The sequence below is a fragment of the Acomys russatus genome, chromosome 1, assembly GCF_903995435.1.
Source record: "Acomys russatus chromosome 1, mAcoRus1.1, whole genome shotgun sequence".
Classification (NCBI taxonomy): domain Eukaryota; kingdom Metazoa; phylum Chordata; class Mammalia; order Rodentia; family Muridae; genus Acomys; species Acomys russatus.
The window spans coordinates 82,157,189-82,177,958 of record NC_067137.1 but is presented as its reverse complement, the minus strand read 5'-3'; the positions used below and the strand labels follow the sequence as shown (position 1 = coordinate 82,177,958).

Genomic DNA, 20,770 nt, shown 5'->3' with positions numbered 1-20,770 from the left:
CACGGTAAATGGAATGAAATCCGCTAAAAGGCAACATCTTTGAAGGTCTCTGAAGTAGTCTACTGCACTTTTATTATAATTCAACCGTTTAATGTAAAATGGGGGATTAAGAGGGTAAGTCATTTTAGTGTCTCTGTGTCAGTGCTCTGTGGTGATAGATTGTTGGTCTTAGGAAAATCAGTCAGAAACTGGCTTTCCCATCATTCCTCTGGACACTGGATTGGCAAGGGCTCAGGTTTATGTGGCCTGCTATTAGCTCTCATCAGGTGGTTGGTCACTGCAGTCAGAGTACTGCAAGTTGGCCAAAAAGTTTGTAACCATCCATATCATATTATTTGTCAGTGACACTTTGTTTGAAATGCTGATATTTCTACAGAAGCACTTTTTTTTTTTTTTTTACATTTTCCTACTTGGCCTTATTTAAAGAAGCATTAACTTATGATACAGTGGCGCCTGTAGTCTTTTCTGGACAGGGCGGTATCTGGGCTTGATAGTGTATGCTTTTAATCCCAGCATCAGGAGGCAGAGGTAGAAAGGACAGACATCCAAGACCAGCCTTGTCTACAGAGTGAGTTCAAGGTCAGTCTTGGCTACAAGAGATCTTGTCTCAGGAAAAAAAAAAAAAAAAGAAAAAAGAAAAAAGAAAAGGAAAGAAGTGGATCGATGATGCAGACAGTTGTTTAATTTATTGCCATTTTATATTTACTTACGCCACATTTCATTTTATAAATAAAATATGGATAGCTGCACTACTGTCTTCTTTGCTTATACATTTTTAATAAAACTTTCTAAATACCACAGCCACTATTGGGGTCATAGAACTGTGTGCATCTCAAAGAATTTCCAAACCAAAAGCATTTGGGTCACCATAAAGGGCCTTCTGTCCAGAAAAGGTGACAGAGAGCTTAATTCCCAGTAATTCTAAAGATGGAACACTACTCTCATCGCCATTTCTGTTTTTAGTGAGATTCTGGGGGCCCTTTGCACTCTGCTTTAATGACTGATATTGAGATTCTTCAGCTCTCTCAGTTTATCTTTGACCGTGTTTAGTTCTGGTCCCTGGTGGCTGTGTGCTCATTACCTGTGGTCCAAGGACTCAGATGAGTTCACCAATCCTAGCCCATTTATGAGACTGATGGTAGAACCCACTGGTGCATGCTTTCAAATCCAGTGTGCTGCCTCTTGGATGGCAGCAAGGTGGCCTTATTAGAATTGTCAAAGTGATGCAGTGATGCGCCTGCCCTTGTGAGCATGCTCAGTGAGTGCCGCTCTACTGTTCAACTCCCTCTGGCTTTTCTCTGTGAGAATATTAAAAGAGGAAAAACCATCTCCGCTTTGCTGTAACCAGGGCACGTGGGGCCATTTGCTGTAGTTGTAAGGTTACTAAGGAAATTTTATCTGAGGGCCTACTCTTCTGGGTCCACTGTGGTCTTCTTCCACTTTGTGTTGTTTATAACACAGTAGCACAGACTCTGTAACTTGTATAAAGAAAAGCTTATTATGGCCTATGGTTCTGCAGGTCCATAGCTGAGGTCCTGACCTGGTGGTGGCCTTCTTGCTGGCAGAGCCCTGAGGTGCTACAGGGCATCAGGTGACAAGAAACAGGGAGCACACTTATGTATGAGTGTCCTCATCTCTCTCTCACTGTAAAGCCACCGGTGCTCAGTCATAGAGGCTCCACTTTGAGGACTTATTTCACGCAACCCTAATCCCTTCTCTGTGCCTCCACTTCTAAATCCCTTAGTTGGATTAAAATTCTCACCCTCTTCTACTTCGCAATGGGGATTCAGTTCTGAAGTGAATTGCAGTGGGGAGCAGGCTATCTTCAGAGCGCAGCAGGTATTGCAAAGCTCTCTCAACAGAGTCACATCACCCCCATCAGAAATCAAACGTGAGAAGTCGGCCTTTGGAACGCAGAACACAGAAATTCCCTTCTGCGATCACAACTTCATCACCTCCCACCGTTTGCCAGCACTCTGGCCACACATGGCTCCTGGCCCTCTCCCAGGCCATCTGTCTCCCACTGTAGGCCTGGGTCCCAGGCACTGTCATTTTCACATCTGACCCCTTGGATTTTAGTCACCTCTCACTGTGTACTGTGTGTGTCAGTTCACAGCCCCAGGACAGCCCAATATCTGCTGACCATAGCACCCGGAATGGAACCCTGGTGTCTGCGTCAACTAGAGTCTTTGACTTGAAGGAAAGCCCCTCTGCCATTGGGTGACCCTTTTACTCATCCCTTTTGGAATGATCATTGTATAGCAGAAATCACCCAACAGAAATATTGTGTAAGCCACATGTAAATACTTAAATTTTCTAACAGCAACATTGAAAAGTTGAATGGGCAATATTAATTTTGATACTATATTCCATTTAATCCAACACACCCAAAATTATTAGCTTTATAACATACAATCAACAAGAAAATCGTTAACCAGATATTTTACATCCTTTTTTTTTTTTTTTTTTTTTTTTTTTTTTTTTAATAAAAAGCTAAGCCTAGATCCCTGCATTTTAGCTTGGCACTTGCAGAGCATCTGCCCCACTTGCAATCAGCCACATTCACGTGCCCAGTAGCTGCGTGTGGCTTGTCACAATTTTATTACATTAAACTGGCTTCAACCTTTCCTACTGTCATCCAGCCAGGCCCCCTAACCTCCTCAGACTCAGGATGACCCACTAACCATTTTCCATGTGGAATCAGAGTTCAGTTTCAAGGCAGTTCATATCACTTTCACATATCTGTGTCCATATCTGTTTCTTTTCCTAAAGTCTCTCTCATCCCTTCTTTTCTTGGGAAGAAAGGCTCTGACTAATCCATCTGTCTTCTCTGATCCCTTGCTCAATCACCTGTCTTCTCTTTTCAAAAATCTTCCCCGATGTAATCTCACTACAATCCCAGGTTTTTCTCAACCAGGAGGTGCATATAGCTACTACTCCCCAGATGACCATCTTCTCTGGGTCTCTGAACTTCCATCTCCCTAGGCCCTTACCACCCCACCCCACTACTCCCAGCACAGCCCCCTGCACAGCACCACATGACCTTCTGGCCTCTAGTCCCAGGCGTTCTCTTCCTGTCTTCACTCCCCTTAGTGTGGCTGCAGTATTTCCCGTGGAATGCTGGGGAGCTTCTGTCTTCGTAGATACTGAAATCTAGACCGCTGTGTCTGCCCGAGAACACCCAGGGCTCTCTGTATAGCTCCACTTCTATCTAGCTGTGGCTTCACCCTAAATTATCCTTCAGCCCCTCACTTCTCAGAAATTTCCTTCACTTCCAGGGCTTCGACGGTTTCCTTCTTTTCTGGATGCAGTCAAATATCCGTAGTCTGTGCTGTTTACTGACTTTCACTGCTGCTGGTTTGTCAAGTTTCCAGTGGCTTGCTGTGCACAGACACCCGAACAACTCTGAAGATGTGGTACCAAAGGCCATTTTAGCTTGAGGCCACTGAGACAGAACCTTAAAACGTGGTTAACTTCCAAGCGTGTAAAAAAAATGGCTTTGTGTATAACTACCATACTTTGCTGTGATTCCTGTCTCATCATGCCCCAGGCTATGACTCCACCTTCAGGTCTCATGTCAGAATCTAGGGGCTTAAAAACAAGAGTCATATTCACCCCAAAATCACACTAATATTCTCCTTTTGTTGGTGATGGTAACGTCTCGTTCACTGAGCTTGGAGATGAGTCTCATCTGTAAACCCTCACTGCTCCCACAGAGTGTCACTACTGCTGTCAATTACTCCTGCATACTTTCCTTATCCGCCCCATGCCCTTAACAAACTGCACTCCAAGTTTACAAAGCAAACCCCCACTTCTTCCTTCAAACCACTGCAAGACTACCACAACTCAACTCGAATTTCCTCCTACAGTACAGATAGCCTGCAGATCTTCACATCCTTACAAATACAGAAAGAACGTTTTATAATTGCTTGAGTCCTGTACTAATTGGAAAATTAGTGATCAAGAAACAATAGACATGGACTTGATTTTACCAAGAGAAAAACAACTCATGAATAGCTACTTGTGAAATCAGCTTAAAATAGAATTGAGGTGCCATTTAATAGAAAGTGAAAAACACAACTATTTTGTTTGCAAGAAAATATCAAATTTAAGGGTTGGTTCTGTTTCATTGCATAATGAGAAAACACATTTAACTTTTGGCTGCCTCATGTAATACACTGCCTGTCTAATAGGGTTTGTGGTAAGGCTCAGATGAAATAACACACGAGAGGACTCTGAACATTTTAGTGTCCATATAGATAATATTGATACAAAGTACTCAAGGGTCCAAGCCCACCCTTTACAAGATGCCTTCCGTTGATTGACTAAATAGAAGCTTCTCATCCTCTCAAGATGATGGGCAGATCTGCTGGCTGATGGCCAAACACCTGGACTCAGGTGACCTCTCTACCCACAGATTCTTCCAAGATAGCCCCCGACTGGGTGACAACTACTCTCAGCTTTTGTGCAGGTGGCCAGAGATGTAGAAGACTTTTCTAGTCGGAACCTATATTGTCAAATTAGCAACTCAGTCAGTGGGGAATTCAAGTGGAAGTGGCAAATCCTACCTCTTTCTGGTCTGAGAACTACTTTGCAGAGTTTCCCTACTCCTTCGTTAGTCATAGGGTTGGGGGTAAACCACCTTCCCCAGCTCTCACAGTCCTTCCCGAAACCTCAGACTTCCTTACAAAGTGTCTGCATCCCAATGTGCCTGCCCGTGAGGTCACACTGATTACGCATAGATTACAGTTACTCCTTTGTAACTGTAAAGTCTTTCCCTACTTTCAAACTTCATATATTATTATGGCCCTGTCTACCAGCACAAAGGCTGCTGCTTGGCTCTTCCTCAGTGGAGACTGACTCAATGAACAGAGCTGCTGGAGGCTCCCCATAGCCAAAGGCCTTCAGCCTGGCTAGTCTAGACCCCACCCCGCCCCCAGGCCTACTTGAACCTACTGCCACTGAGCCTGTCAAGAGGAGCCAGGCCATGTGGACATCTTTCCCTCTTTCACATCTGTCACCTGCTTTGGGCCTGTAGGAATTCACAGATAATTTCTTCCCAAAGGTCTTCTATACCTGAAAATGTTATACTTTGGTACTCTTCTAAAGGGAAAATTATTTGGACAGATCCTGTGAATTCATGGTTAAGGAAAAGCAAGTCTTTTCATACAGTTTCTGGATGGATAGATAGATAGATAGATAGATAGATAGATAGATAGATAGAAAGATAGATAATGACTTTCAAGGCAAAAAGAGAGTTATCGAAAGATTATTTTCTAGTGGTCAATCAGTGTGACAGGTGATTGGGTAGAAAGAAGCTTTAGCACAGTCCCTGGCCCAACTTTAAAGAAGAAAATAAAAAATCTTTGTTTCATCCCCAAACATAATTTTGAGCTTAACCTTCCTCCACTGCTTGTGTCAGAGAAGTGTCATAAGAGAAAGGCACTCATGGTTTGTTTGTTTGTTTGTTTGTTTCAAACAAATGGCTGTCATCTGGTAACTTTGAGCTGAAGCCATTGAGGGACCATAGTGGTAGTGCAAGGCGATTGGTACAAATGACATTTTTTCTCTTCAGCCTCAAACTGCTGGGGGCCCTTGAGGCTGGGGAAAGAGCCTCTTGCCTTGCACCGCCCCCCCCCCCCGAGATGAATCTGCTGGGAGGAGGGTGTAGCACTTTGCTGTACACTGTTCCCATGTCACCTCATTAGCCTTGGGTCGCCGGCAGGGGTGGCGTGATGCTTTCCCAGTATAAGCTGATCATCTCTAACAGACAAAACTGCAGATGACGGTATGCTGCAAATGACAAGTTCCATACCACGAAATTCTGTGGCCTGCATAGAAATGCTGTAAAAAGTCTAAAGTAGCCCTCACACTGTGTGTGTCTGTTACATATGAAACATAAATGATTTCCATGTTTAGACTCGAGGCTCATGTTTCCAGAGGGTCACCACTGTCTGTGACCACCATGGTGGGGAGCATGGCAGCAGGCAGGCATGGTGCTGGAGCAGTAGCTGAGAGCTCACATATTTATTCACAAGCAGGAGGCAGAGAAGGAGACACTGGGAACTGCGTGGGTTTTTGAAACCTCAAATCTTGCCCTCAGTGACACACTTCCTCCACGAAGGCCACACCTCCTCATCCTCCCCACACCGTTCCGCCAACTGTTTGAACCAAGGATTCAAGTCTATGAACCTATGATGGCTTTTTTCATTCAAACCACGCATGGTACAGAGTATGTAAAAGTTTAATGCAACTGTCAGCTGGGGCTGGCAGCACAGTCCTCTAATAATTATTATAATAAAATAAAATTTTAAAGAGGTTTAAGAGCTAGGTTAAATGCCTCGCTCACACATGAGAGGCCCTGGGTGCAATCCCCAGCACTCCAAATGTCAACTTCAGGCATTGTTACACAGCCACGTGCCTCGGTTTCTCCTGGATTTTTGGAAGAAAACCATTTTTGTTCAGGTGCATATGGTATTGGCTGAGGTCACCTCAACTTTCCTTCCAAAGGCACCACCTTCCTTCCCAAACTCTATCTCCTTGCTGCCTAGTCTCAGTGGCAGCTAATCTCTGCATCGGCCGGCCACTATTGAGACCAAATGTTGACAGCGGGCATTCAGTTATGCTTGTAATCCGTGTGAGCAGAGGGAAGAACAGGCCCTCCAGACCCCTCTGTATTCTCAAGTCTGTTTCACAGCCATATACTCCCAGGCACTCTACAAGGAGTGCCTGCCACAGAGATGCTGGTACATACCAAAACCAGTTTGCTTCGTTACCGGGTCATGGCTGGAGACTTTTCCAAATCCTAATGGAGTGTCAGCCAGTGTCCCTGGTGTCGCTGTCTCTCTACTGACTTCCCTCTGGAAATCCAAATGCCAGCCCCAGCGGCAGCAAAATCGCCCTCGGTCGGCCTGGGTCCTGCAGGAGTTGAGTGGTGTGTGTGTCTGTGCTCCCTCCCACAGCGATTGACCTTCTGTACTGGCGGGACATCAAGCAGACAGGGATTGTGTTCGGGAGCTTCCTGCTGCTGCTCTTCTCCCTAACCCAGTTCAGCGTCGTGAGCGTCGTTGCCTACCTGGCCCTGGCTGCCCTCTCCGCCACCATCAGCTTCCGCATCTACAAGTCTGTTCTACAAGCCGTGCAGAAGACAGATGAGGGTCACCCTTTCAAGTGAGTGTCCCAGGCTGGCTAGCCCTCCCCCTGCCTCCCTGCCAGCTCACAGGGATCCTGGGGAACTTTTCCCTAGAGCTCTGGGAACCTTCCATAGTTTTCCTGAACCCTTTTTTTTACCACCTAAAGTTTCTGTAACAAATTCATTCTTGTCATAACAATACTGGGTTACAAAAGTAATCACAATCCATTGTCTATGTGTGGTGTTTGTAATTTTTAATTTTTTTAATTACTTAAGTTTGAATTTTTAGGCTTACTTATTTTACTTTGTGTGTGTGTGAAATGTTCTGCCTGCACCACACAAGTGCCTGTTGGCTCCTCTGGAACTAGGGTTAAGGATGGTTGTGGCACTGTAAGGGTGCTCAGAATCGAACCCAGGTCCTCTGAAAGAGCAGTAAGTGCACTTAACTTCTGGCCCATCTCTTCAATCCCATGCCTTTTTTTTTTTTCTTCATTTAAAGAGAATTTCAACAATTATTTAATCCAACCACCTTCATAAGGCAGGGCAGGCACTGTAATCCCTATTTACAGATGGGAATACTGGAGTTCTAAGAAGTAAAGTGACACCCTCAAAGCCACATGGCCAGTAAATATTGTAGAGTGAGGACAGTGTGTTGACATTTTTTATTTGAAGGCCCAAGCTTCTGAGTGGCACAAGGTTCATGAGCAGCCTTACCACATACAGACGCAGGGGAAGGTGGGGTAGAGGGAACACTGAAAGGGCGTAAAGCTGTGGTCTTCTCTTGCTAAGATATTTTATTTTTAATTTATTGTGTGTATGTGTGTGTGTGCTATGCATGCACACATTTGTGTGCATGAATGTACATGTATGTAGATGCTCAAAGAGACCAGAGGTGTTGGATCCCCTGGAGCTGGAGTAACAGGTGCTTATGAGTTCTACACACTGACTCTGGTCCTCTATAAGCATAAAGCTCTCGTAACTGCTAAGCTGTTTCTTCCGCCTTCCCTTCCCAGCTTTTTATGGCAATCTGTGAGCTGCGTAGATATACAAAGCAGGGCAGAGGGCAGCGTTAGGCTAGCCAGTGGCATCCAGCCAACTCTATTGTAGTAAACCGCTCCATCTCAACTGCAGGTGGTGAGCCTGGTTGCCCAGCTCAGCGCAAGTGTCACACATACCTGCTGACTAGCCATTGGTTCCACCACATGCAGCCTCATTTCATATAATTGAGGGACAGTGCTGAGACCTGGATAAGACATAAAGAGGATGCTGCAGCATCTGGGCCAGTCTCCAGACTTCACCAGGGCCACCTCTGCATGGACCCTTACTCTGCCTCGCCTGTCAGCTGAATCAAATCCTCCATTTCAGCAGGGTCTCAGCAAAGAAAATGATGCCCTGTTTAGGGGTTGGGTATCCTAAAGGTTGAGGCTTCTTATCAGACCTTCCTTCTCAGCATCTTGGTCCTGACCTCAGTGCCAAACACAGTGATAGTATGCACACTCATGGCACCTCCTGATGCATACTCATGATATCTTATGGTACAAACCCATGGTGCCTCATGGTGCACACTCATGGAACTTCATAGTGCACACTTATGGTACCTCATGGTACAAACTCATGGTAACTCCTGGTGCACTCCCATGGAACCTCGTGGTGCACTCTCATGGTACTTCATAGTGCACACTTATGGTACCTCCTTGTGCACACTTATAGTACCTCCTGGTGCACACTCATGGTACCTCATGTTGCACACTCATGGGACCTCCTGGTGCACACTCATGGTACTTCAGTGCAAACTCATGGTACCTCATGGTGCACACTCATGGTACCTCATGTTGCACACTCATGGGACCTCCTGGTGCACACTCATGGTACTTCAATGCACACTCATACCACCTCATGGTACCTCATGTTGCACACTCATGAGACCTCCTGGTACACACTCATGGTACTTCAATGCACACTCATGATACCTCATGGTACCTCCTGGTGCACACTCATGACACTTCTTTCTAATGTTAAGTTACTGGGCCATCCGGGCTGTGGCTTGCCTTCACATATTCCCATACCCACGGGAGAGAGCGCAGAAGTATCATGTCTTTGTTTCTAGCAGCACACACACAACCAAGATTTGATTGGCACTAGCATATGGCTGCAGTCCCCAGCTCTGCCCTTCTCCTCTTCCTCGGTGTCTGTCTTAGCCATCCATGCTTCTTCCACATTCTATGTCATTGTTTCCGTAAATGCCATGTGCCTGTCTCCCACAGATGAAGCCTGGGAAACTTGGGTCCCATTTGTCTTATTTCCTGTGGTACCCAGTTACAGGAACAAAAATCAAAGAGTACAGGTAGCCTGGCTCCTTCGTTGTTCTTTAGCAGGCCGGCTTAAAGTTTGCAGTGGCTTCATTGCAGTCACCTGGGTCAGTAAAGGGCATACCCGACTCAGTGTATTTTTAATCACAGCACACTATTTGGACAAATCAGTATTTTTGTTATTTCCTCCAAGAAGAGGAAAGCCTTAAATTTTGAATAGGAACTCCCGCAGTCAGTTTAGACTGTTATAACTAAGTACCATAGACTTGTTGGGTCAAATGATTAAAAAAAATATATGTGTCTCCCAGTTGTGCAAAATCTGTAGTTAAACTGGCCTGTGGTTGAATTATAGACTAATATCTTTTTGTTGTATCCCCACGAGGCATCGAGTTCTTTGGGGCTCCAATAAAGAGGATAAAAGGGTTCTTAGGGCACCAGTCTCGTTCATGAGGGTCCCATCCTCTTAAATAATCACTTTCAAAAATACCTGGTTGATAGTGCCAGCAACATCAAGAGTAAGGATTTCGGCAGAGTTCTGGAGGAGTGTAGCCTTTAGTCCACAACTCGCCGTATAGCTCAAGACAAAGGCGCTTGGCTCTCCATCTCCGTTCACCTCATGTCTTCAGGAACTCTAGGCTAGGCAGGCAGTCCAGGGCTGCCTTCAAATAAGAGAGGAGGGGAAACGGAAGGGAATCCAGAGGTCATTGGAGGTGTGTGGCCAAGCAGAGGATGCTTATGTATGGTGTCCAAATATATTCTATATGTCATTTAGTTTAGCACCCGTGAGTTAAATCTAACTTCTTGAACAACGACAAAAAAAATCTCATTACTAAAAACACCATTCACTAGGACCAATGAGTGTTCAATAACGTCCAGGCCACTGATATAGTCATTGTTTTCTACAGAAACCTGGAAGTTAGTTTCAGAACATAAACAGAAGTTCTTAGAGTTCATCAAGGAGCAGTTTGGCAGCTGAGGTTTTCTGATCGCTCCTGTATCTAAGGAAGGTACTTATCGCCTTGTAGTCGTGTGTAGAGAAATCAGTAAAGAAGCCGACTGCTCAGCAGTCTTCCCCAGCCCTTCCCGGTTTCTCTGAGTTACTAGCTCACCCTTTAATACTGTGTTTTGTAGATGGAGTCACAAATCCCCCAGAGAGTCAGAAATGCTGCACTCCACATGTACGGGAAGCAAGTGTGCATGGTGTCTATAGCCAGCAGCCATAACCCTTGGAGGTGACCCAGCCACTGTTCTCCCAGTATGACGTGCACTTACTTGGCCCTGGGGTGCAGCAGCCTCTGTTCAACCCTCTAATGGTGTTCTCTTGGGACGGCTTGTTGACAGGGCCTACCTGGAGCTGGAGATCACCCTGTCGCAGGAGCAGATCCAGAAGTACACAGACTGCCTGCAGCTGTACGTGAACAGCACTCTGAAAGAGCTACGGAGGCTCTTCCTCGTCCAGGACCTGGTGGATTCCTTAAAAGTATGATGGCTACCTCCCTTGCCTTACAATCTGGAGATGTTCTCCTGAAAAGAAGGATGCGACAGACAGCTACAATTCAGAGTCTTCAAAGCAAGCTCCAATTAGTCTAGAATCCGAGAGTCTCCTGTTGTGTGGCACCATGAAACTCAGCCAAGCTAGTCCCATTTTACAGATGACAGAACTGTGGCTCAGAGACATTTAGACACTAATCCAGGGTTGCCCAGTTTAGGAAAAGGAGGATTAAACCTAGTTCTAGACATTTTACATGGGAGGGTGTAAGGTGTAGACTCATAAGCCAAGTTCTCAGCCCATCTCCTAATTAACCACTTTTAAGAATGTGAGGAATACGTATATACTGCTGAGGATGCTAACAGTAAGGCCTCCAGACCTCCTCGGATTGAGCATTAAAATGGAAAACCCACACCCAGGACAAAGCAACACACACACACACACACACACACACACACACACACACACACACACACACATGCATGAGGGCTTCGGGGGATGGGCTTTATTCCAGGTAGTTTCTAATGCAGTGGTCCTCAACCTTCCTGATGCTTCACCCCTTTAATACAGTTTCTCATATTGTGGTGACCCCCAACCATATAATTTTTGTTTCTACTTTATAACTGTAATTTTGCTACTATCATGAACCGCAATGTAAATATCTGTGCTTTCTGATGGTTTGGGGATCGAGACTCACAAGTTGAGAACCTCGGATGTAGTGAATTGATTTTTGTTTTCTTGCTTTTGTTTTTTAAATGGGCTGTTTGGACCTCCCTGTGACTTCCTGGTGAAATCCAAGTGATTGAAACAGGACTCAGCAAGCCCACAAGCAGAACTGGGGGAAGGAGAGAAGGTGGTTATAAGTTCTGCCCTTAAGGGGTGTTTGGTGCATACTGTAGCTGAGGTCTTGTGCCAGGGACTGCCTAGCAACTGTTCAAGGTGAGTCAGAGGGAGCAGTGAGAGGTAAGGGCCTGGCCTTCAAGGTGCACCGCTGGAGCAGGAACTGTCTCCAGATGCTCAATGATGTCAGGAGACCACACTTGCTGACTGTGCCTGTGTTTGTAACATGATTGTGGGCCAGAACAGAGGTCATATAACCTTGTCTATAAAGGTCAAATAGGGCTTCAGTGCATATTATCCCCACACAACTTGGGCACTATAGCATAATAGCAACAGAAGACAAACCATCCATGAAGGGCTGTGAGTGTGTACAATAAAACTTTATTGATAAACACTGCAAGTTAAATTTAATATAAACTCACAGAACATTGGAGACTACTGTTATTTCATCTGACCATTTAATAGTGTAAAAACCCTTCTTAAACCCTGGGCCCTTATAAAGGCAGCTAAGAGCTGCAGCTTGCCAAATGCCTAGCTTAGCCTCTCATTTTCCTGGGTCATGATCCAAGGTCTCCATAGGACCAGAACGATGAGCTTTAGACACCTTACTGTACTCTTACTTCCTGTCAAAATCATATCTCAGGAATCCATTTCCTGTTGCCGCCCATTTTAGCTAACTGGGACAGATGTGGACCCCCTCTGGGAGGGATGGTGGTGGGCTCTGACTGTCCTCTCATTCTCCAGTTTGCAGTCCTCATGTGGCTCCTGACTTACGTTGGCGCGCTCTTCAACGGCCTGACCCTGCTGCTTATGGGTAAGGACTTCCTGTGCCTCACAGGTGGCAGAGCTGGTGCCTCTGTGGCTGTCAGCTTTCAGCTTCTTGGTAGTGTGCTAGGAATAAACACCAGATCCCCTCCCCCCAAGTAGAGCGTATCTCCCTTTCAATTGTAGTTCAATCAACAATGGATTTTTAAGTGTGCTTTTCTAAATTTTCAAGCACACGGCTATATTGGCTTCTAGCATTATATCTACAGTGGCGAGAGGTCACCAACTGTCATCTTGAAAGGCCACACTAGGTAGGCCCTTATTCTAGGAATGACGATTTATCTACAGAGGGCTCTGCCTTTGTTTTTCTTATGTCCTGTCATCTTTTATCTGCAATCCTATTTTATTTTTTTAAATAATGCTAAGGTCCCATGACTGTATAAAACATGTCTGTAAGTATCCTGCTGATACTTCTCAGAGTTCTAATGGGATATTTGTTTTCCCCCAGCTGTGGTGTCAATGTTTACTCTACCCGTGGTGTACGTTAAGCACCAGGTAAGTTGCAGGTGGGGTCAGGCATTCATGTGAACTTTTGACATCGTGCTGTCTGGATGAGCTCATGATGTCTTCCTCTCTGTAGGCACAGATTGACCAATATCTGGGACTCGTGAGGACTCACATAAACACTGTCGTGGCAAAGTAAGTTACACAGCGTAATTCACAAAAAGAAGCCACGCTCTGACGCAGGCATGGGAGTGGCTTTGTAGGATGTGGTGAAGAGGTGGTGAAACAGCAGGTTTGAGTTATAGATTACTCCTCGGAGTCATGCATTCATTCTCACCTCAATTAAATTCTTTCTTTAAAAAAAAAATAAGTATAATGTTCAAACCTTCAATTAAATAAAACTGTTAATGGCTTATCCCAGATATCATAACGAATCCATTTTATCGAGTTAGTAATACTAAACTTTCCTCAAGAACAAGACAGAGGGGAGAAGAAAGAAAACCTAATTTAGAAACGTTAAGTGAACAGTCACACTGAAATAAAAACACGTAATAAACACGTTCCATCTTTTGAACAGTGACTGCTACTAATTTTAAACCAGCAAAATTATTCCTGAAACTTGAGTGGATGAATAATTTGTCACCTAAGTGTTTTACTATATATAACCTTTTAACTCCACACGTTTGTATTTGTTTTATTCCGCTGCTTGCTTAACCTTCTGCCTCTAACAGGCCCTGCTTTATGGAGCTGCCTATAGGATGCTTAGAGAAAAAGATGTCAGGTTTACATGTCCACAGCTGGCATGATCATCTAGCCTATGGCTTCCCAAGGTCTCACCTTGTGTTCTTAGGTTTGTAGCCACCCACCATGATAACTGTGCTTCATTGGTAGTTGGGATTTTGGTTTTGGTTTTGGTTTTTTTTTTTTTTTTAACTACAAGCTGACCTATCAGCTACAGATTCATGTCACAACAGGATCAGACTCAGTCAATATATAAACTCCACTTAGTAATGAAATCATTGTATGGCTGAGCCTAGGTGGTCAGACTCAGGTGGTTCAGACAGTCACTTCCGCATCCTGCCGTGTATCTCAGGCCCAGAGGCTGCCGTTCTCTTTCGGTGCAGAGGACATTTTGACTTTCATGGAGCCCCGTTTATATTTGTCTCCTTGGAGTCATGCAGAACTCTGTAGGGCTCAATGCTCAGTTTGGAGGTGTAGTGATTCTCGGCGTGTTTCACAATGCCTGAAAACATCACCTGGGACCCACGTGTTGCTAGTGTAATAAAAGCCAACAGATGAAGGAAAGAGTCATTTTATGTGAAGAAATGACCAAATGGTATGGTGTGAAAAGTGCTGGCATTTATTTAAGCCTGGAGTCAACTCAAAGGCAGAGAGGCCTATAGAGTTAGAATATCTGGGGTTGATGGCCTGCGGTTTACATTTTAGTGAAGATCCTAGGTAACTCTTGGGAAGCTAGAACTATGTTTACGGCTCCAGAAAACCTGAGAGGGAATTTGGAAGCTGGAACTAGAGTTTTAGGGCCAAAATCATACAATATTCAGTGAAGGGATCTTAAGAAAAATCACATCTATTCATTTGTTGGTAGGGGCGGGGGGGGGGGGGGGGGGGGGGCGCGCGCGAGGCGCTGGATACTTTGTTCTAAAGAGAATGTTACTTGTTTTGCTATGGTGACACAGAAGGTATGAGGAGGGTTGAGACCAACTGGACGGGAACTCAGCCCATTGATACAAATGAAATTATAAAGAATCAAGTATGAAAAGATGTAATCACTACGAGAGAGCTGTGTGGCATTCTCAGCAGTGAGGACAGGGTAATTCTGAGAGTGGATAATGGAACAACACTAAGGTGCGTGCCATTTGGCCCGAGACCCTGAAGTACAGATAAACATTCATCTAGAGGATAGTAGAGAGAAACAGTAGCAGAGGAAATGGTCTAAGTACAGAGAAATGCACAGAAATGTTGGCCCTGGTCAGGAAGTGACTCAGCCACTGTGCCTACAGCCTAAACGAGTGGTGAGACTGGGAAGAATTCAGACAGAAAGGCCAGGTGATGAGCACTCATGAAATGGACCTTGGTGCTAATGTCATCATAATCGCAGTGTGTGGAGATCATTTTGTGACAGTCCAGTGAGAGAAGTGGAGCGGGGGAGACTAGAAGTGTGGCTGCCAACTCAGAAGCTGTCACAATGCAAACAAATTGGTTGGCCACAGGAGAGCTAAAATAAGGGAAAGATGGGAGAAAAAGAAATATAATGTACACACAATATAATTGTTAAATTATAGTTGGATATCAAAGCTATGAAAACCACATGTCGCCCATGAGAATAGGGCTTCTCCAATTCAGCCTAACTCAGGTTGCCTGTATTTCCTGGTAGTCGAAGCCAAGAGAGAAACTGGTAAGTTACACTCTTGTCAGAAAGGGGGAAAAAATGAGTTCTTCAAGAGCCCGTGTTGCCCTGCACTAAAGCCTTAGAGACATTTCTTAGGATCTTGCTACTTAGGCCTCTTCATCCTCTGAAACTCTAATCGCATGTTCGAATAATTCAAGAGAAGAAGCCTCGCTTGTCCTCCTGAAGCGGCTGAGAATGGATTTGAGCCTGTGCAAGTCCCTCCTAAACGCTATTCTGCCTCTCTGAACCCGAGCCCTTCTCTGTAATTGCAATGTGTATGGTATAAATATGTGAACCTCATGTGACTGATGGTGACCGACTGGGACAGCGTCCACAAAGTATTGACTTGGACTTAGAAAGGATAGCTGTTCTCTTCACCCCATCATCCTGTTGCCCCCCCTGAGATCAATTCTGGTCTTTAGGACAGCTTAACTGAGTCAGATGACTCTGTCTGGCCAGGCCATTCAGCAGTTTCTCTGCCTCAGCTCCCCATCTCTAAAATAGGAGTGCATTAGTTACTTTTCTGTCGCTGTGATAGAGAGCCCTGGCCAACAGCTGCAAGAAAGACGTCATAGAGAAGGGGAGGAGAGAGAGAGAACATGCACAGGAAGTGAGCCAGGCTATAAACCTTCAAGGCTACACCCCAGGGGCACACTTTCTTCAATGAGGCTCCATTTCTGAAAGGCCTCAGAGCATTCCCAAATAGCCACTCAGCTGGAGACCAAGTGTCCAACTATGTGAGCCTATGGAGAAGGAAGGACGGTATCCCAAACCTCCTCAGGGCCTAATGCCTAACAGCACTTCTCATGGTTTGGGAAACGAGATGGGGGAAATGGTGTCAGATTACAGAGGGCTAGATAAATATTTGTAGAAGTAATTAAAGATGTGAGTGAGAGCTTTAGACACCTTGCTTAAGTGAGTAAGCCCCCTATAGAATCAGGTGGGCTACAGCCCCCTATAGAGTCAGGTGGGTTACAGCCCCCTATAGAGTCAGGTGGGTTACAGCCCCCTATAGAGTCAGGTGGGCTACAGCTCCCTATAGAGTCAGGTGGGTTACAGCCCCCTGTCCAGTCAGGTAGGTTACAGCCCCCTATAGAGTCAGGTGGGTTATAGCCCCCTATAGAATCAGGTGGGTTACAGCTCCCTATAGAGTCAGGTGGGTTACAGCCCCCTAGAGTCAGGTGGGTTACAGCCCCCTATAGAGTCAGGTGGGTTACAGCCCCCTATAGAATCAGGTGGGTTACAGCCCCCTATAGAATCAGGTGGGCTACAGCTCCCTATAGAGTCAGGTGGGTTACAGCCCCCTGTCCAGTCAGGTGGGCTACAACCCCCTATACAGTTAGGTGGGTTACAGCCTAGGGGCCACCAACACCTGCAGTTTTATGTCCAACATCTCTAGGTATTATTTAATAATCCTATAACTGGAGCTCCCTGAACACCCAAATTAAACATGATGTGTCCTAGTTTTCAAATGAGAAGAAAGAATCGAATGTCCAATTTCAAGACGGAGGCACTCAGAATGTTGTCACTGAAGTGGGGGAAGGCTATGGCTTCCTCTGGCCATGGTTGGTCTGATATCCTGGGGCCCTGGTCAAGTTTTAGTAAACAGGATTAACACTGTTTGTAGACTTCCAGAAGGTTGAAACAGTAGTGGCAAAGGATGTCCACTAGTCTATCATGTACCTGCCCGAGATAAAGCAATGTGATCCAGGGTTTGGTCACCTTCAGCCTCATTACACCTCATGACTGTGTGGAGACAAGGATGTCTATCGAAGCTCCAGGTGGCACGAGGCTTGTGGTAAAAGTGAATACAGCGGAGGGCTAGCTCAAGACTCAGAAAGAACCTGGAGATCTTGACTAAGTTACAACACTAAACTAGAGTGAGAAAAATAAAACCCAGCAAGGGAAGAAATGTTCCACGTTTAGGTTTTCCCAAAGCCAGCTTTACAAATAGAGAACAGGATGGATGGATGGATGTGGTCAAGCTGAGACGAATGCTGCAGGTGTAGCAATGGAGCCTGGGAATGGACTCATCGATACCAGCCAAGTACGGACTAGGGTGAGCCGGGCATGGTGGCGAACGCCTTTAATCCCAGCACACAGCAGGCAGAGCCAGGTGGATCACAGTGAGTTCGAGGCCAGCCTGGTCTACAAAATGAGTCCAGGGCAGCCAAAGCTACACAGAGAAACCCTGGCTCAAAAAACAAAAACAAAAACAAAAACAAACAAACAAAAAAAGAGTGCAAGTTTAGTGGTACCGATACAAGACTGAACCCCACAGCTAAAGAAACCAAGGTCACTATTATCCCCTATTACTCATTCTATGTCTGAGTTCAACAGACTCAGGGCTGGCCTCTCATTGACATACCGATGCTTGATCCTGGAGCCTCACTCTACCACCGAGCTCTTGGATTTGTGTGGAAAAGGAGGAAAGTAGCAATAATAAATGTGATTTAGCAAAGAAATCACTGCCTTACAGAGCAGCGATCTTCCTGGCAGTCACATATCTGAGCAGAAGTCAGTCAGCTGCTGTCACTTGTATTTTCCCTGGATCTTCCTCTCCCCACCAACCTCTCATCTGGTCCTGTAGCTCCAAATGTTGTCTCCAGGATTCCATACTCATGTCTCCACCCGGGACCTCCTGTGCTGACAGTCACCTCTACCTACCCTTCTTATTAGATGTCTTCCTCTTGTGTGCCCGAGAGACATTTCAGAGTCACATGCCAGATATCTTCCAGTTAGGCCTGGTTGCCTTCTGTCCTTGTCATCTTGATAAATGCCATTATCATTCTCACTGCTGCTCAGGCCATTAACCAATGCCCTCTTCACCCTGCCCGTATAGCATTCAGTTCATCAGAAGATCTTTCCAGCCCCATCTGTAGCTTAGATCTTAAAACTACTTCATGTCTACCCTCTGATCCTGGCCACTGCCACCTGGTACCTGCAGCTTGCTCTCCCTTCATTCATTATTGTTTCTCCTCTCACTTCATCCTTTATTTTCCACACAATGACCATCATGATTCTTTTTTCTTTAAATATGAATCAGGTGGCATTGTCCCCCTGCCTTGTTTATCAGTAGCTTCCCCTTCCAGTCACCTAGGATGGAATTTAAATCTTTACCATCACCCTAAGTCCTAACATCATTGGGTTACCACCTGCTTCCAGACCTGCCTCAACATTAAAGCTCCTTCTGGGCTTCTATACGCTCTGCTTTCTCTGCCCGGAACCTTCAAATCTTTGCCTGTTGGCTCCTGCCCATGTTTGGGGCATCTGTTTCTCAGATTAGGATTTCTACAGCGGGCTCCACCCACTGCCCCACAGCCTCCCCTCCCTTCCTCTCACACTGTCTCGCATTGTTTCACAGCGTTTGTCACCATCCGAACTTCTCGAACTTCTTGGCTCCTTGTTTATTTGACTCTCTTCAACCCCCATGAGCAGGACAACACCATGAAAGTACCTTGCCCTTCATAGAATACTACATTCTAGAATGTTGAAGGTTGCCTGGTGCAGAGGAAAGGTCACAGTTCTAGTCTGCAAGCTGAACTCATAAGGCTTCAGATCAATAGGTAAACAGAACCCTTCTAGAATGAACCCATCCTGAAACGGGGACAGATATGCCGGGACCGTGGCTGCAGTGCGTAGCTTTAGGAGTCTTGGCGATGTCTGTCACCCACATGAGGAAGATAATTTTCTAGGGAGAGAGCTCAGTTAGTAAACTGTTTGCTGCCAAAGCATAAGAAACCACATTAAAACAAAACAAAACAAACAGGCACAGCGGTGAGCATTTATAACCCCGGTGTTGGTGAGGCGGAAGCCAGGCATAGCCCTCAGATTCTCCAGCAGGCCCAGCCTGAAAGGCAGTGGCAGACCCTGTCTCAAAAGACATGGTGGAGATCAGCTGTGTCTCTGCACACATATGCACACATGTGCATGCACCTATCCCCCTCACCACACACACAAACACACACACATATATGTGTATGTTTATGTATGTGTGTGTATATGTATATATATCTGCATAGGCACAGACACATGTACACACCACAGAGAGAGACACAGAGAGAGAGGAGACACAGAGAGAGAGAGAGAGACAGAGAGAGAGAGAGAGACAGAGAGAGAGAGAGAGAGAGAGAGAGGGAGGGAGGGAGGGAGGGAGGGAGGGAGGGAGAGAGAACTTTCTAAGCCGTGAAGGTTTATTTAATGAATGAACAGCAATAGCTGGAACTAGGACCCAAGCTTAGTTCCACTTAGTTCCACTTAGTTCCACTTCTGGGTATTTTGTCACACCCTGGGTGACTCTTCCTTTGCCAGCACCCACCTTAGTTTATTCTCATGGTCCTGGGATAGACATTGCACCCCCCTTCTCTTTCAGGAGTTCCCAGGACTAAGTAGCCAGGGTACATGTATCACAATCTGCAGCTGTGAGAGAAGTCCACTTGGTCATCCCATCTCCTAAAAAGCTGTGCTAACGAATGCAGCGCTCTCGTCTGGGCACCTTTCAACTTTTGGTTCATTTTAATTGCTTTATAAGTGTTTCTAGAGACCCACTTATACAGCTATGCTTTCTAGAATAATCTTGCTATTTAATTCCTCAGACAGTACAGCCACCTACTGAATACATGACATGATTTCAAGGATACCGTTTGTAGCATAACCCTTTGCTTTTTGCCTCCTTTTTAGGATTCAGGCTAAAATCCCTGGCGCCAAAAGACACACTGAGTAGAAGGACGCCCCCGGGCGGGCGGGCGGGCAAAGCCGGACTTGAATGGAATTGCTGGAGTGGTAACAGCTCTCTTCTTACTCGTTACTGCAAATTGATTGTTTCCCTTCCCCAGTACCGTAACCTTAGAAGCAAACTCTCAGACACGTGTTTTCAGGCTCTTCCTGTACTCTTAGGATATTTGAGTCCCTCGTGTCAAGCACTAAAGTATAGAGAAAAGTGTGTTAGATGTGGTTTTTAATTTTGTGTTGCTAAAAAAAAAAAAAAAAAAGTGCATGATGGTGAGAGCCCAAGTTCTCCTTCCTTCCTTCCTTGATGTTCTTTCTTCTCTCTGCAATGCTTCCGTAGCTTCTACCGTCCCTGTGGCTAGGCTTTCTTGCCAAGTGCGCTGACGCAGTAGTGGAAATCGCTTATCATGTCCTTGGGTTGCTGGTTGGATTCATCTTTAATGACACTATATAGAACTGTAGGCCAATGTCTTACCATTTTTTCCCCAACACGCACAACATAAAAATTAATATAAACCAGTTGGCCTTGCATATGGTAATCAGTTTTGTATAACTTTAAATGATTGGATTAAAGAATACATCCAAATTGAACA

At 45.4% G+C, this 20,770-nt stretch overlaps 1 protein-coding gene across 2 annotated transcripts in view; it reads left to right on the top strand.

The window, feature by feature from the left end:
* Positions 1 to 20,203, top strand: part of Rtn1 (reticulon 1) — a 213,529-nt gene extending 193,326 nt beyond the window's left edge. For both annotated transcript variants that reach the window (XM_051147319.1, XM_051147310.1), the window contains 6 exons: positions 6,963 to 7,170; positions 10,783 to 10,921; positions 12,515 to 12,584; positions 13,044 to 13,090; positions 13,176 to 13,234; positions 20,130 to 20,203. In XM_051147319.1, coding sequence (XP_051003276.1) covers positions 6,963 to 7,170; positions 10,783 to 10,921; positions 12,515 to 12,584; positions 13,044 to 13,090; positions 13,176 to 13,234; positions 20,130 to 20,172 — 566 coding nt within the window. In that variant the 3' untranslated portion in view covers positions 20,173 to 20,203. The remainder of the gene's footprint in view (positions 1 to 6,962; positions 7,171 to 10,782; positions 10,922 to 12,514; positions 12,585 to 13,043; positions 13,091 to 13,175; positions 13,235 to 20,129) is intronic.
* Positions 20,204 to 20,770: the final 567 nt, after the last annotated feature.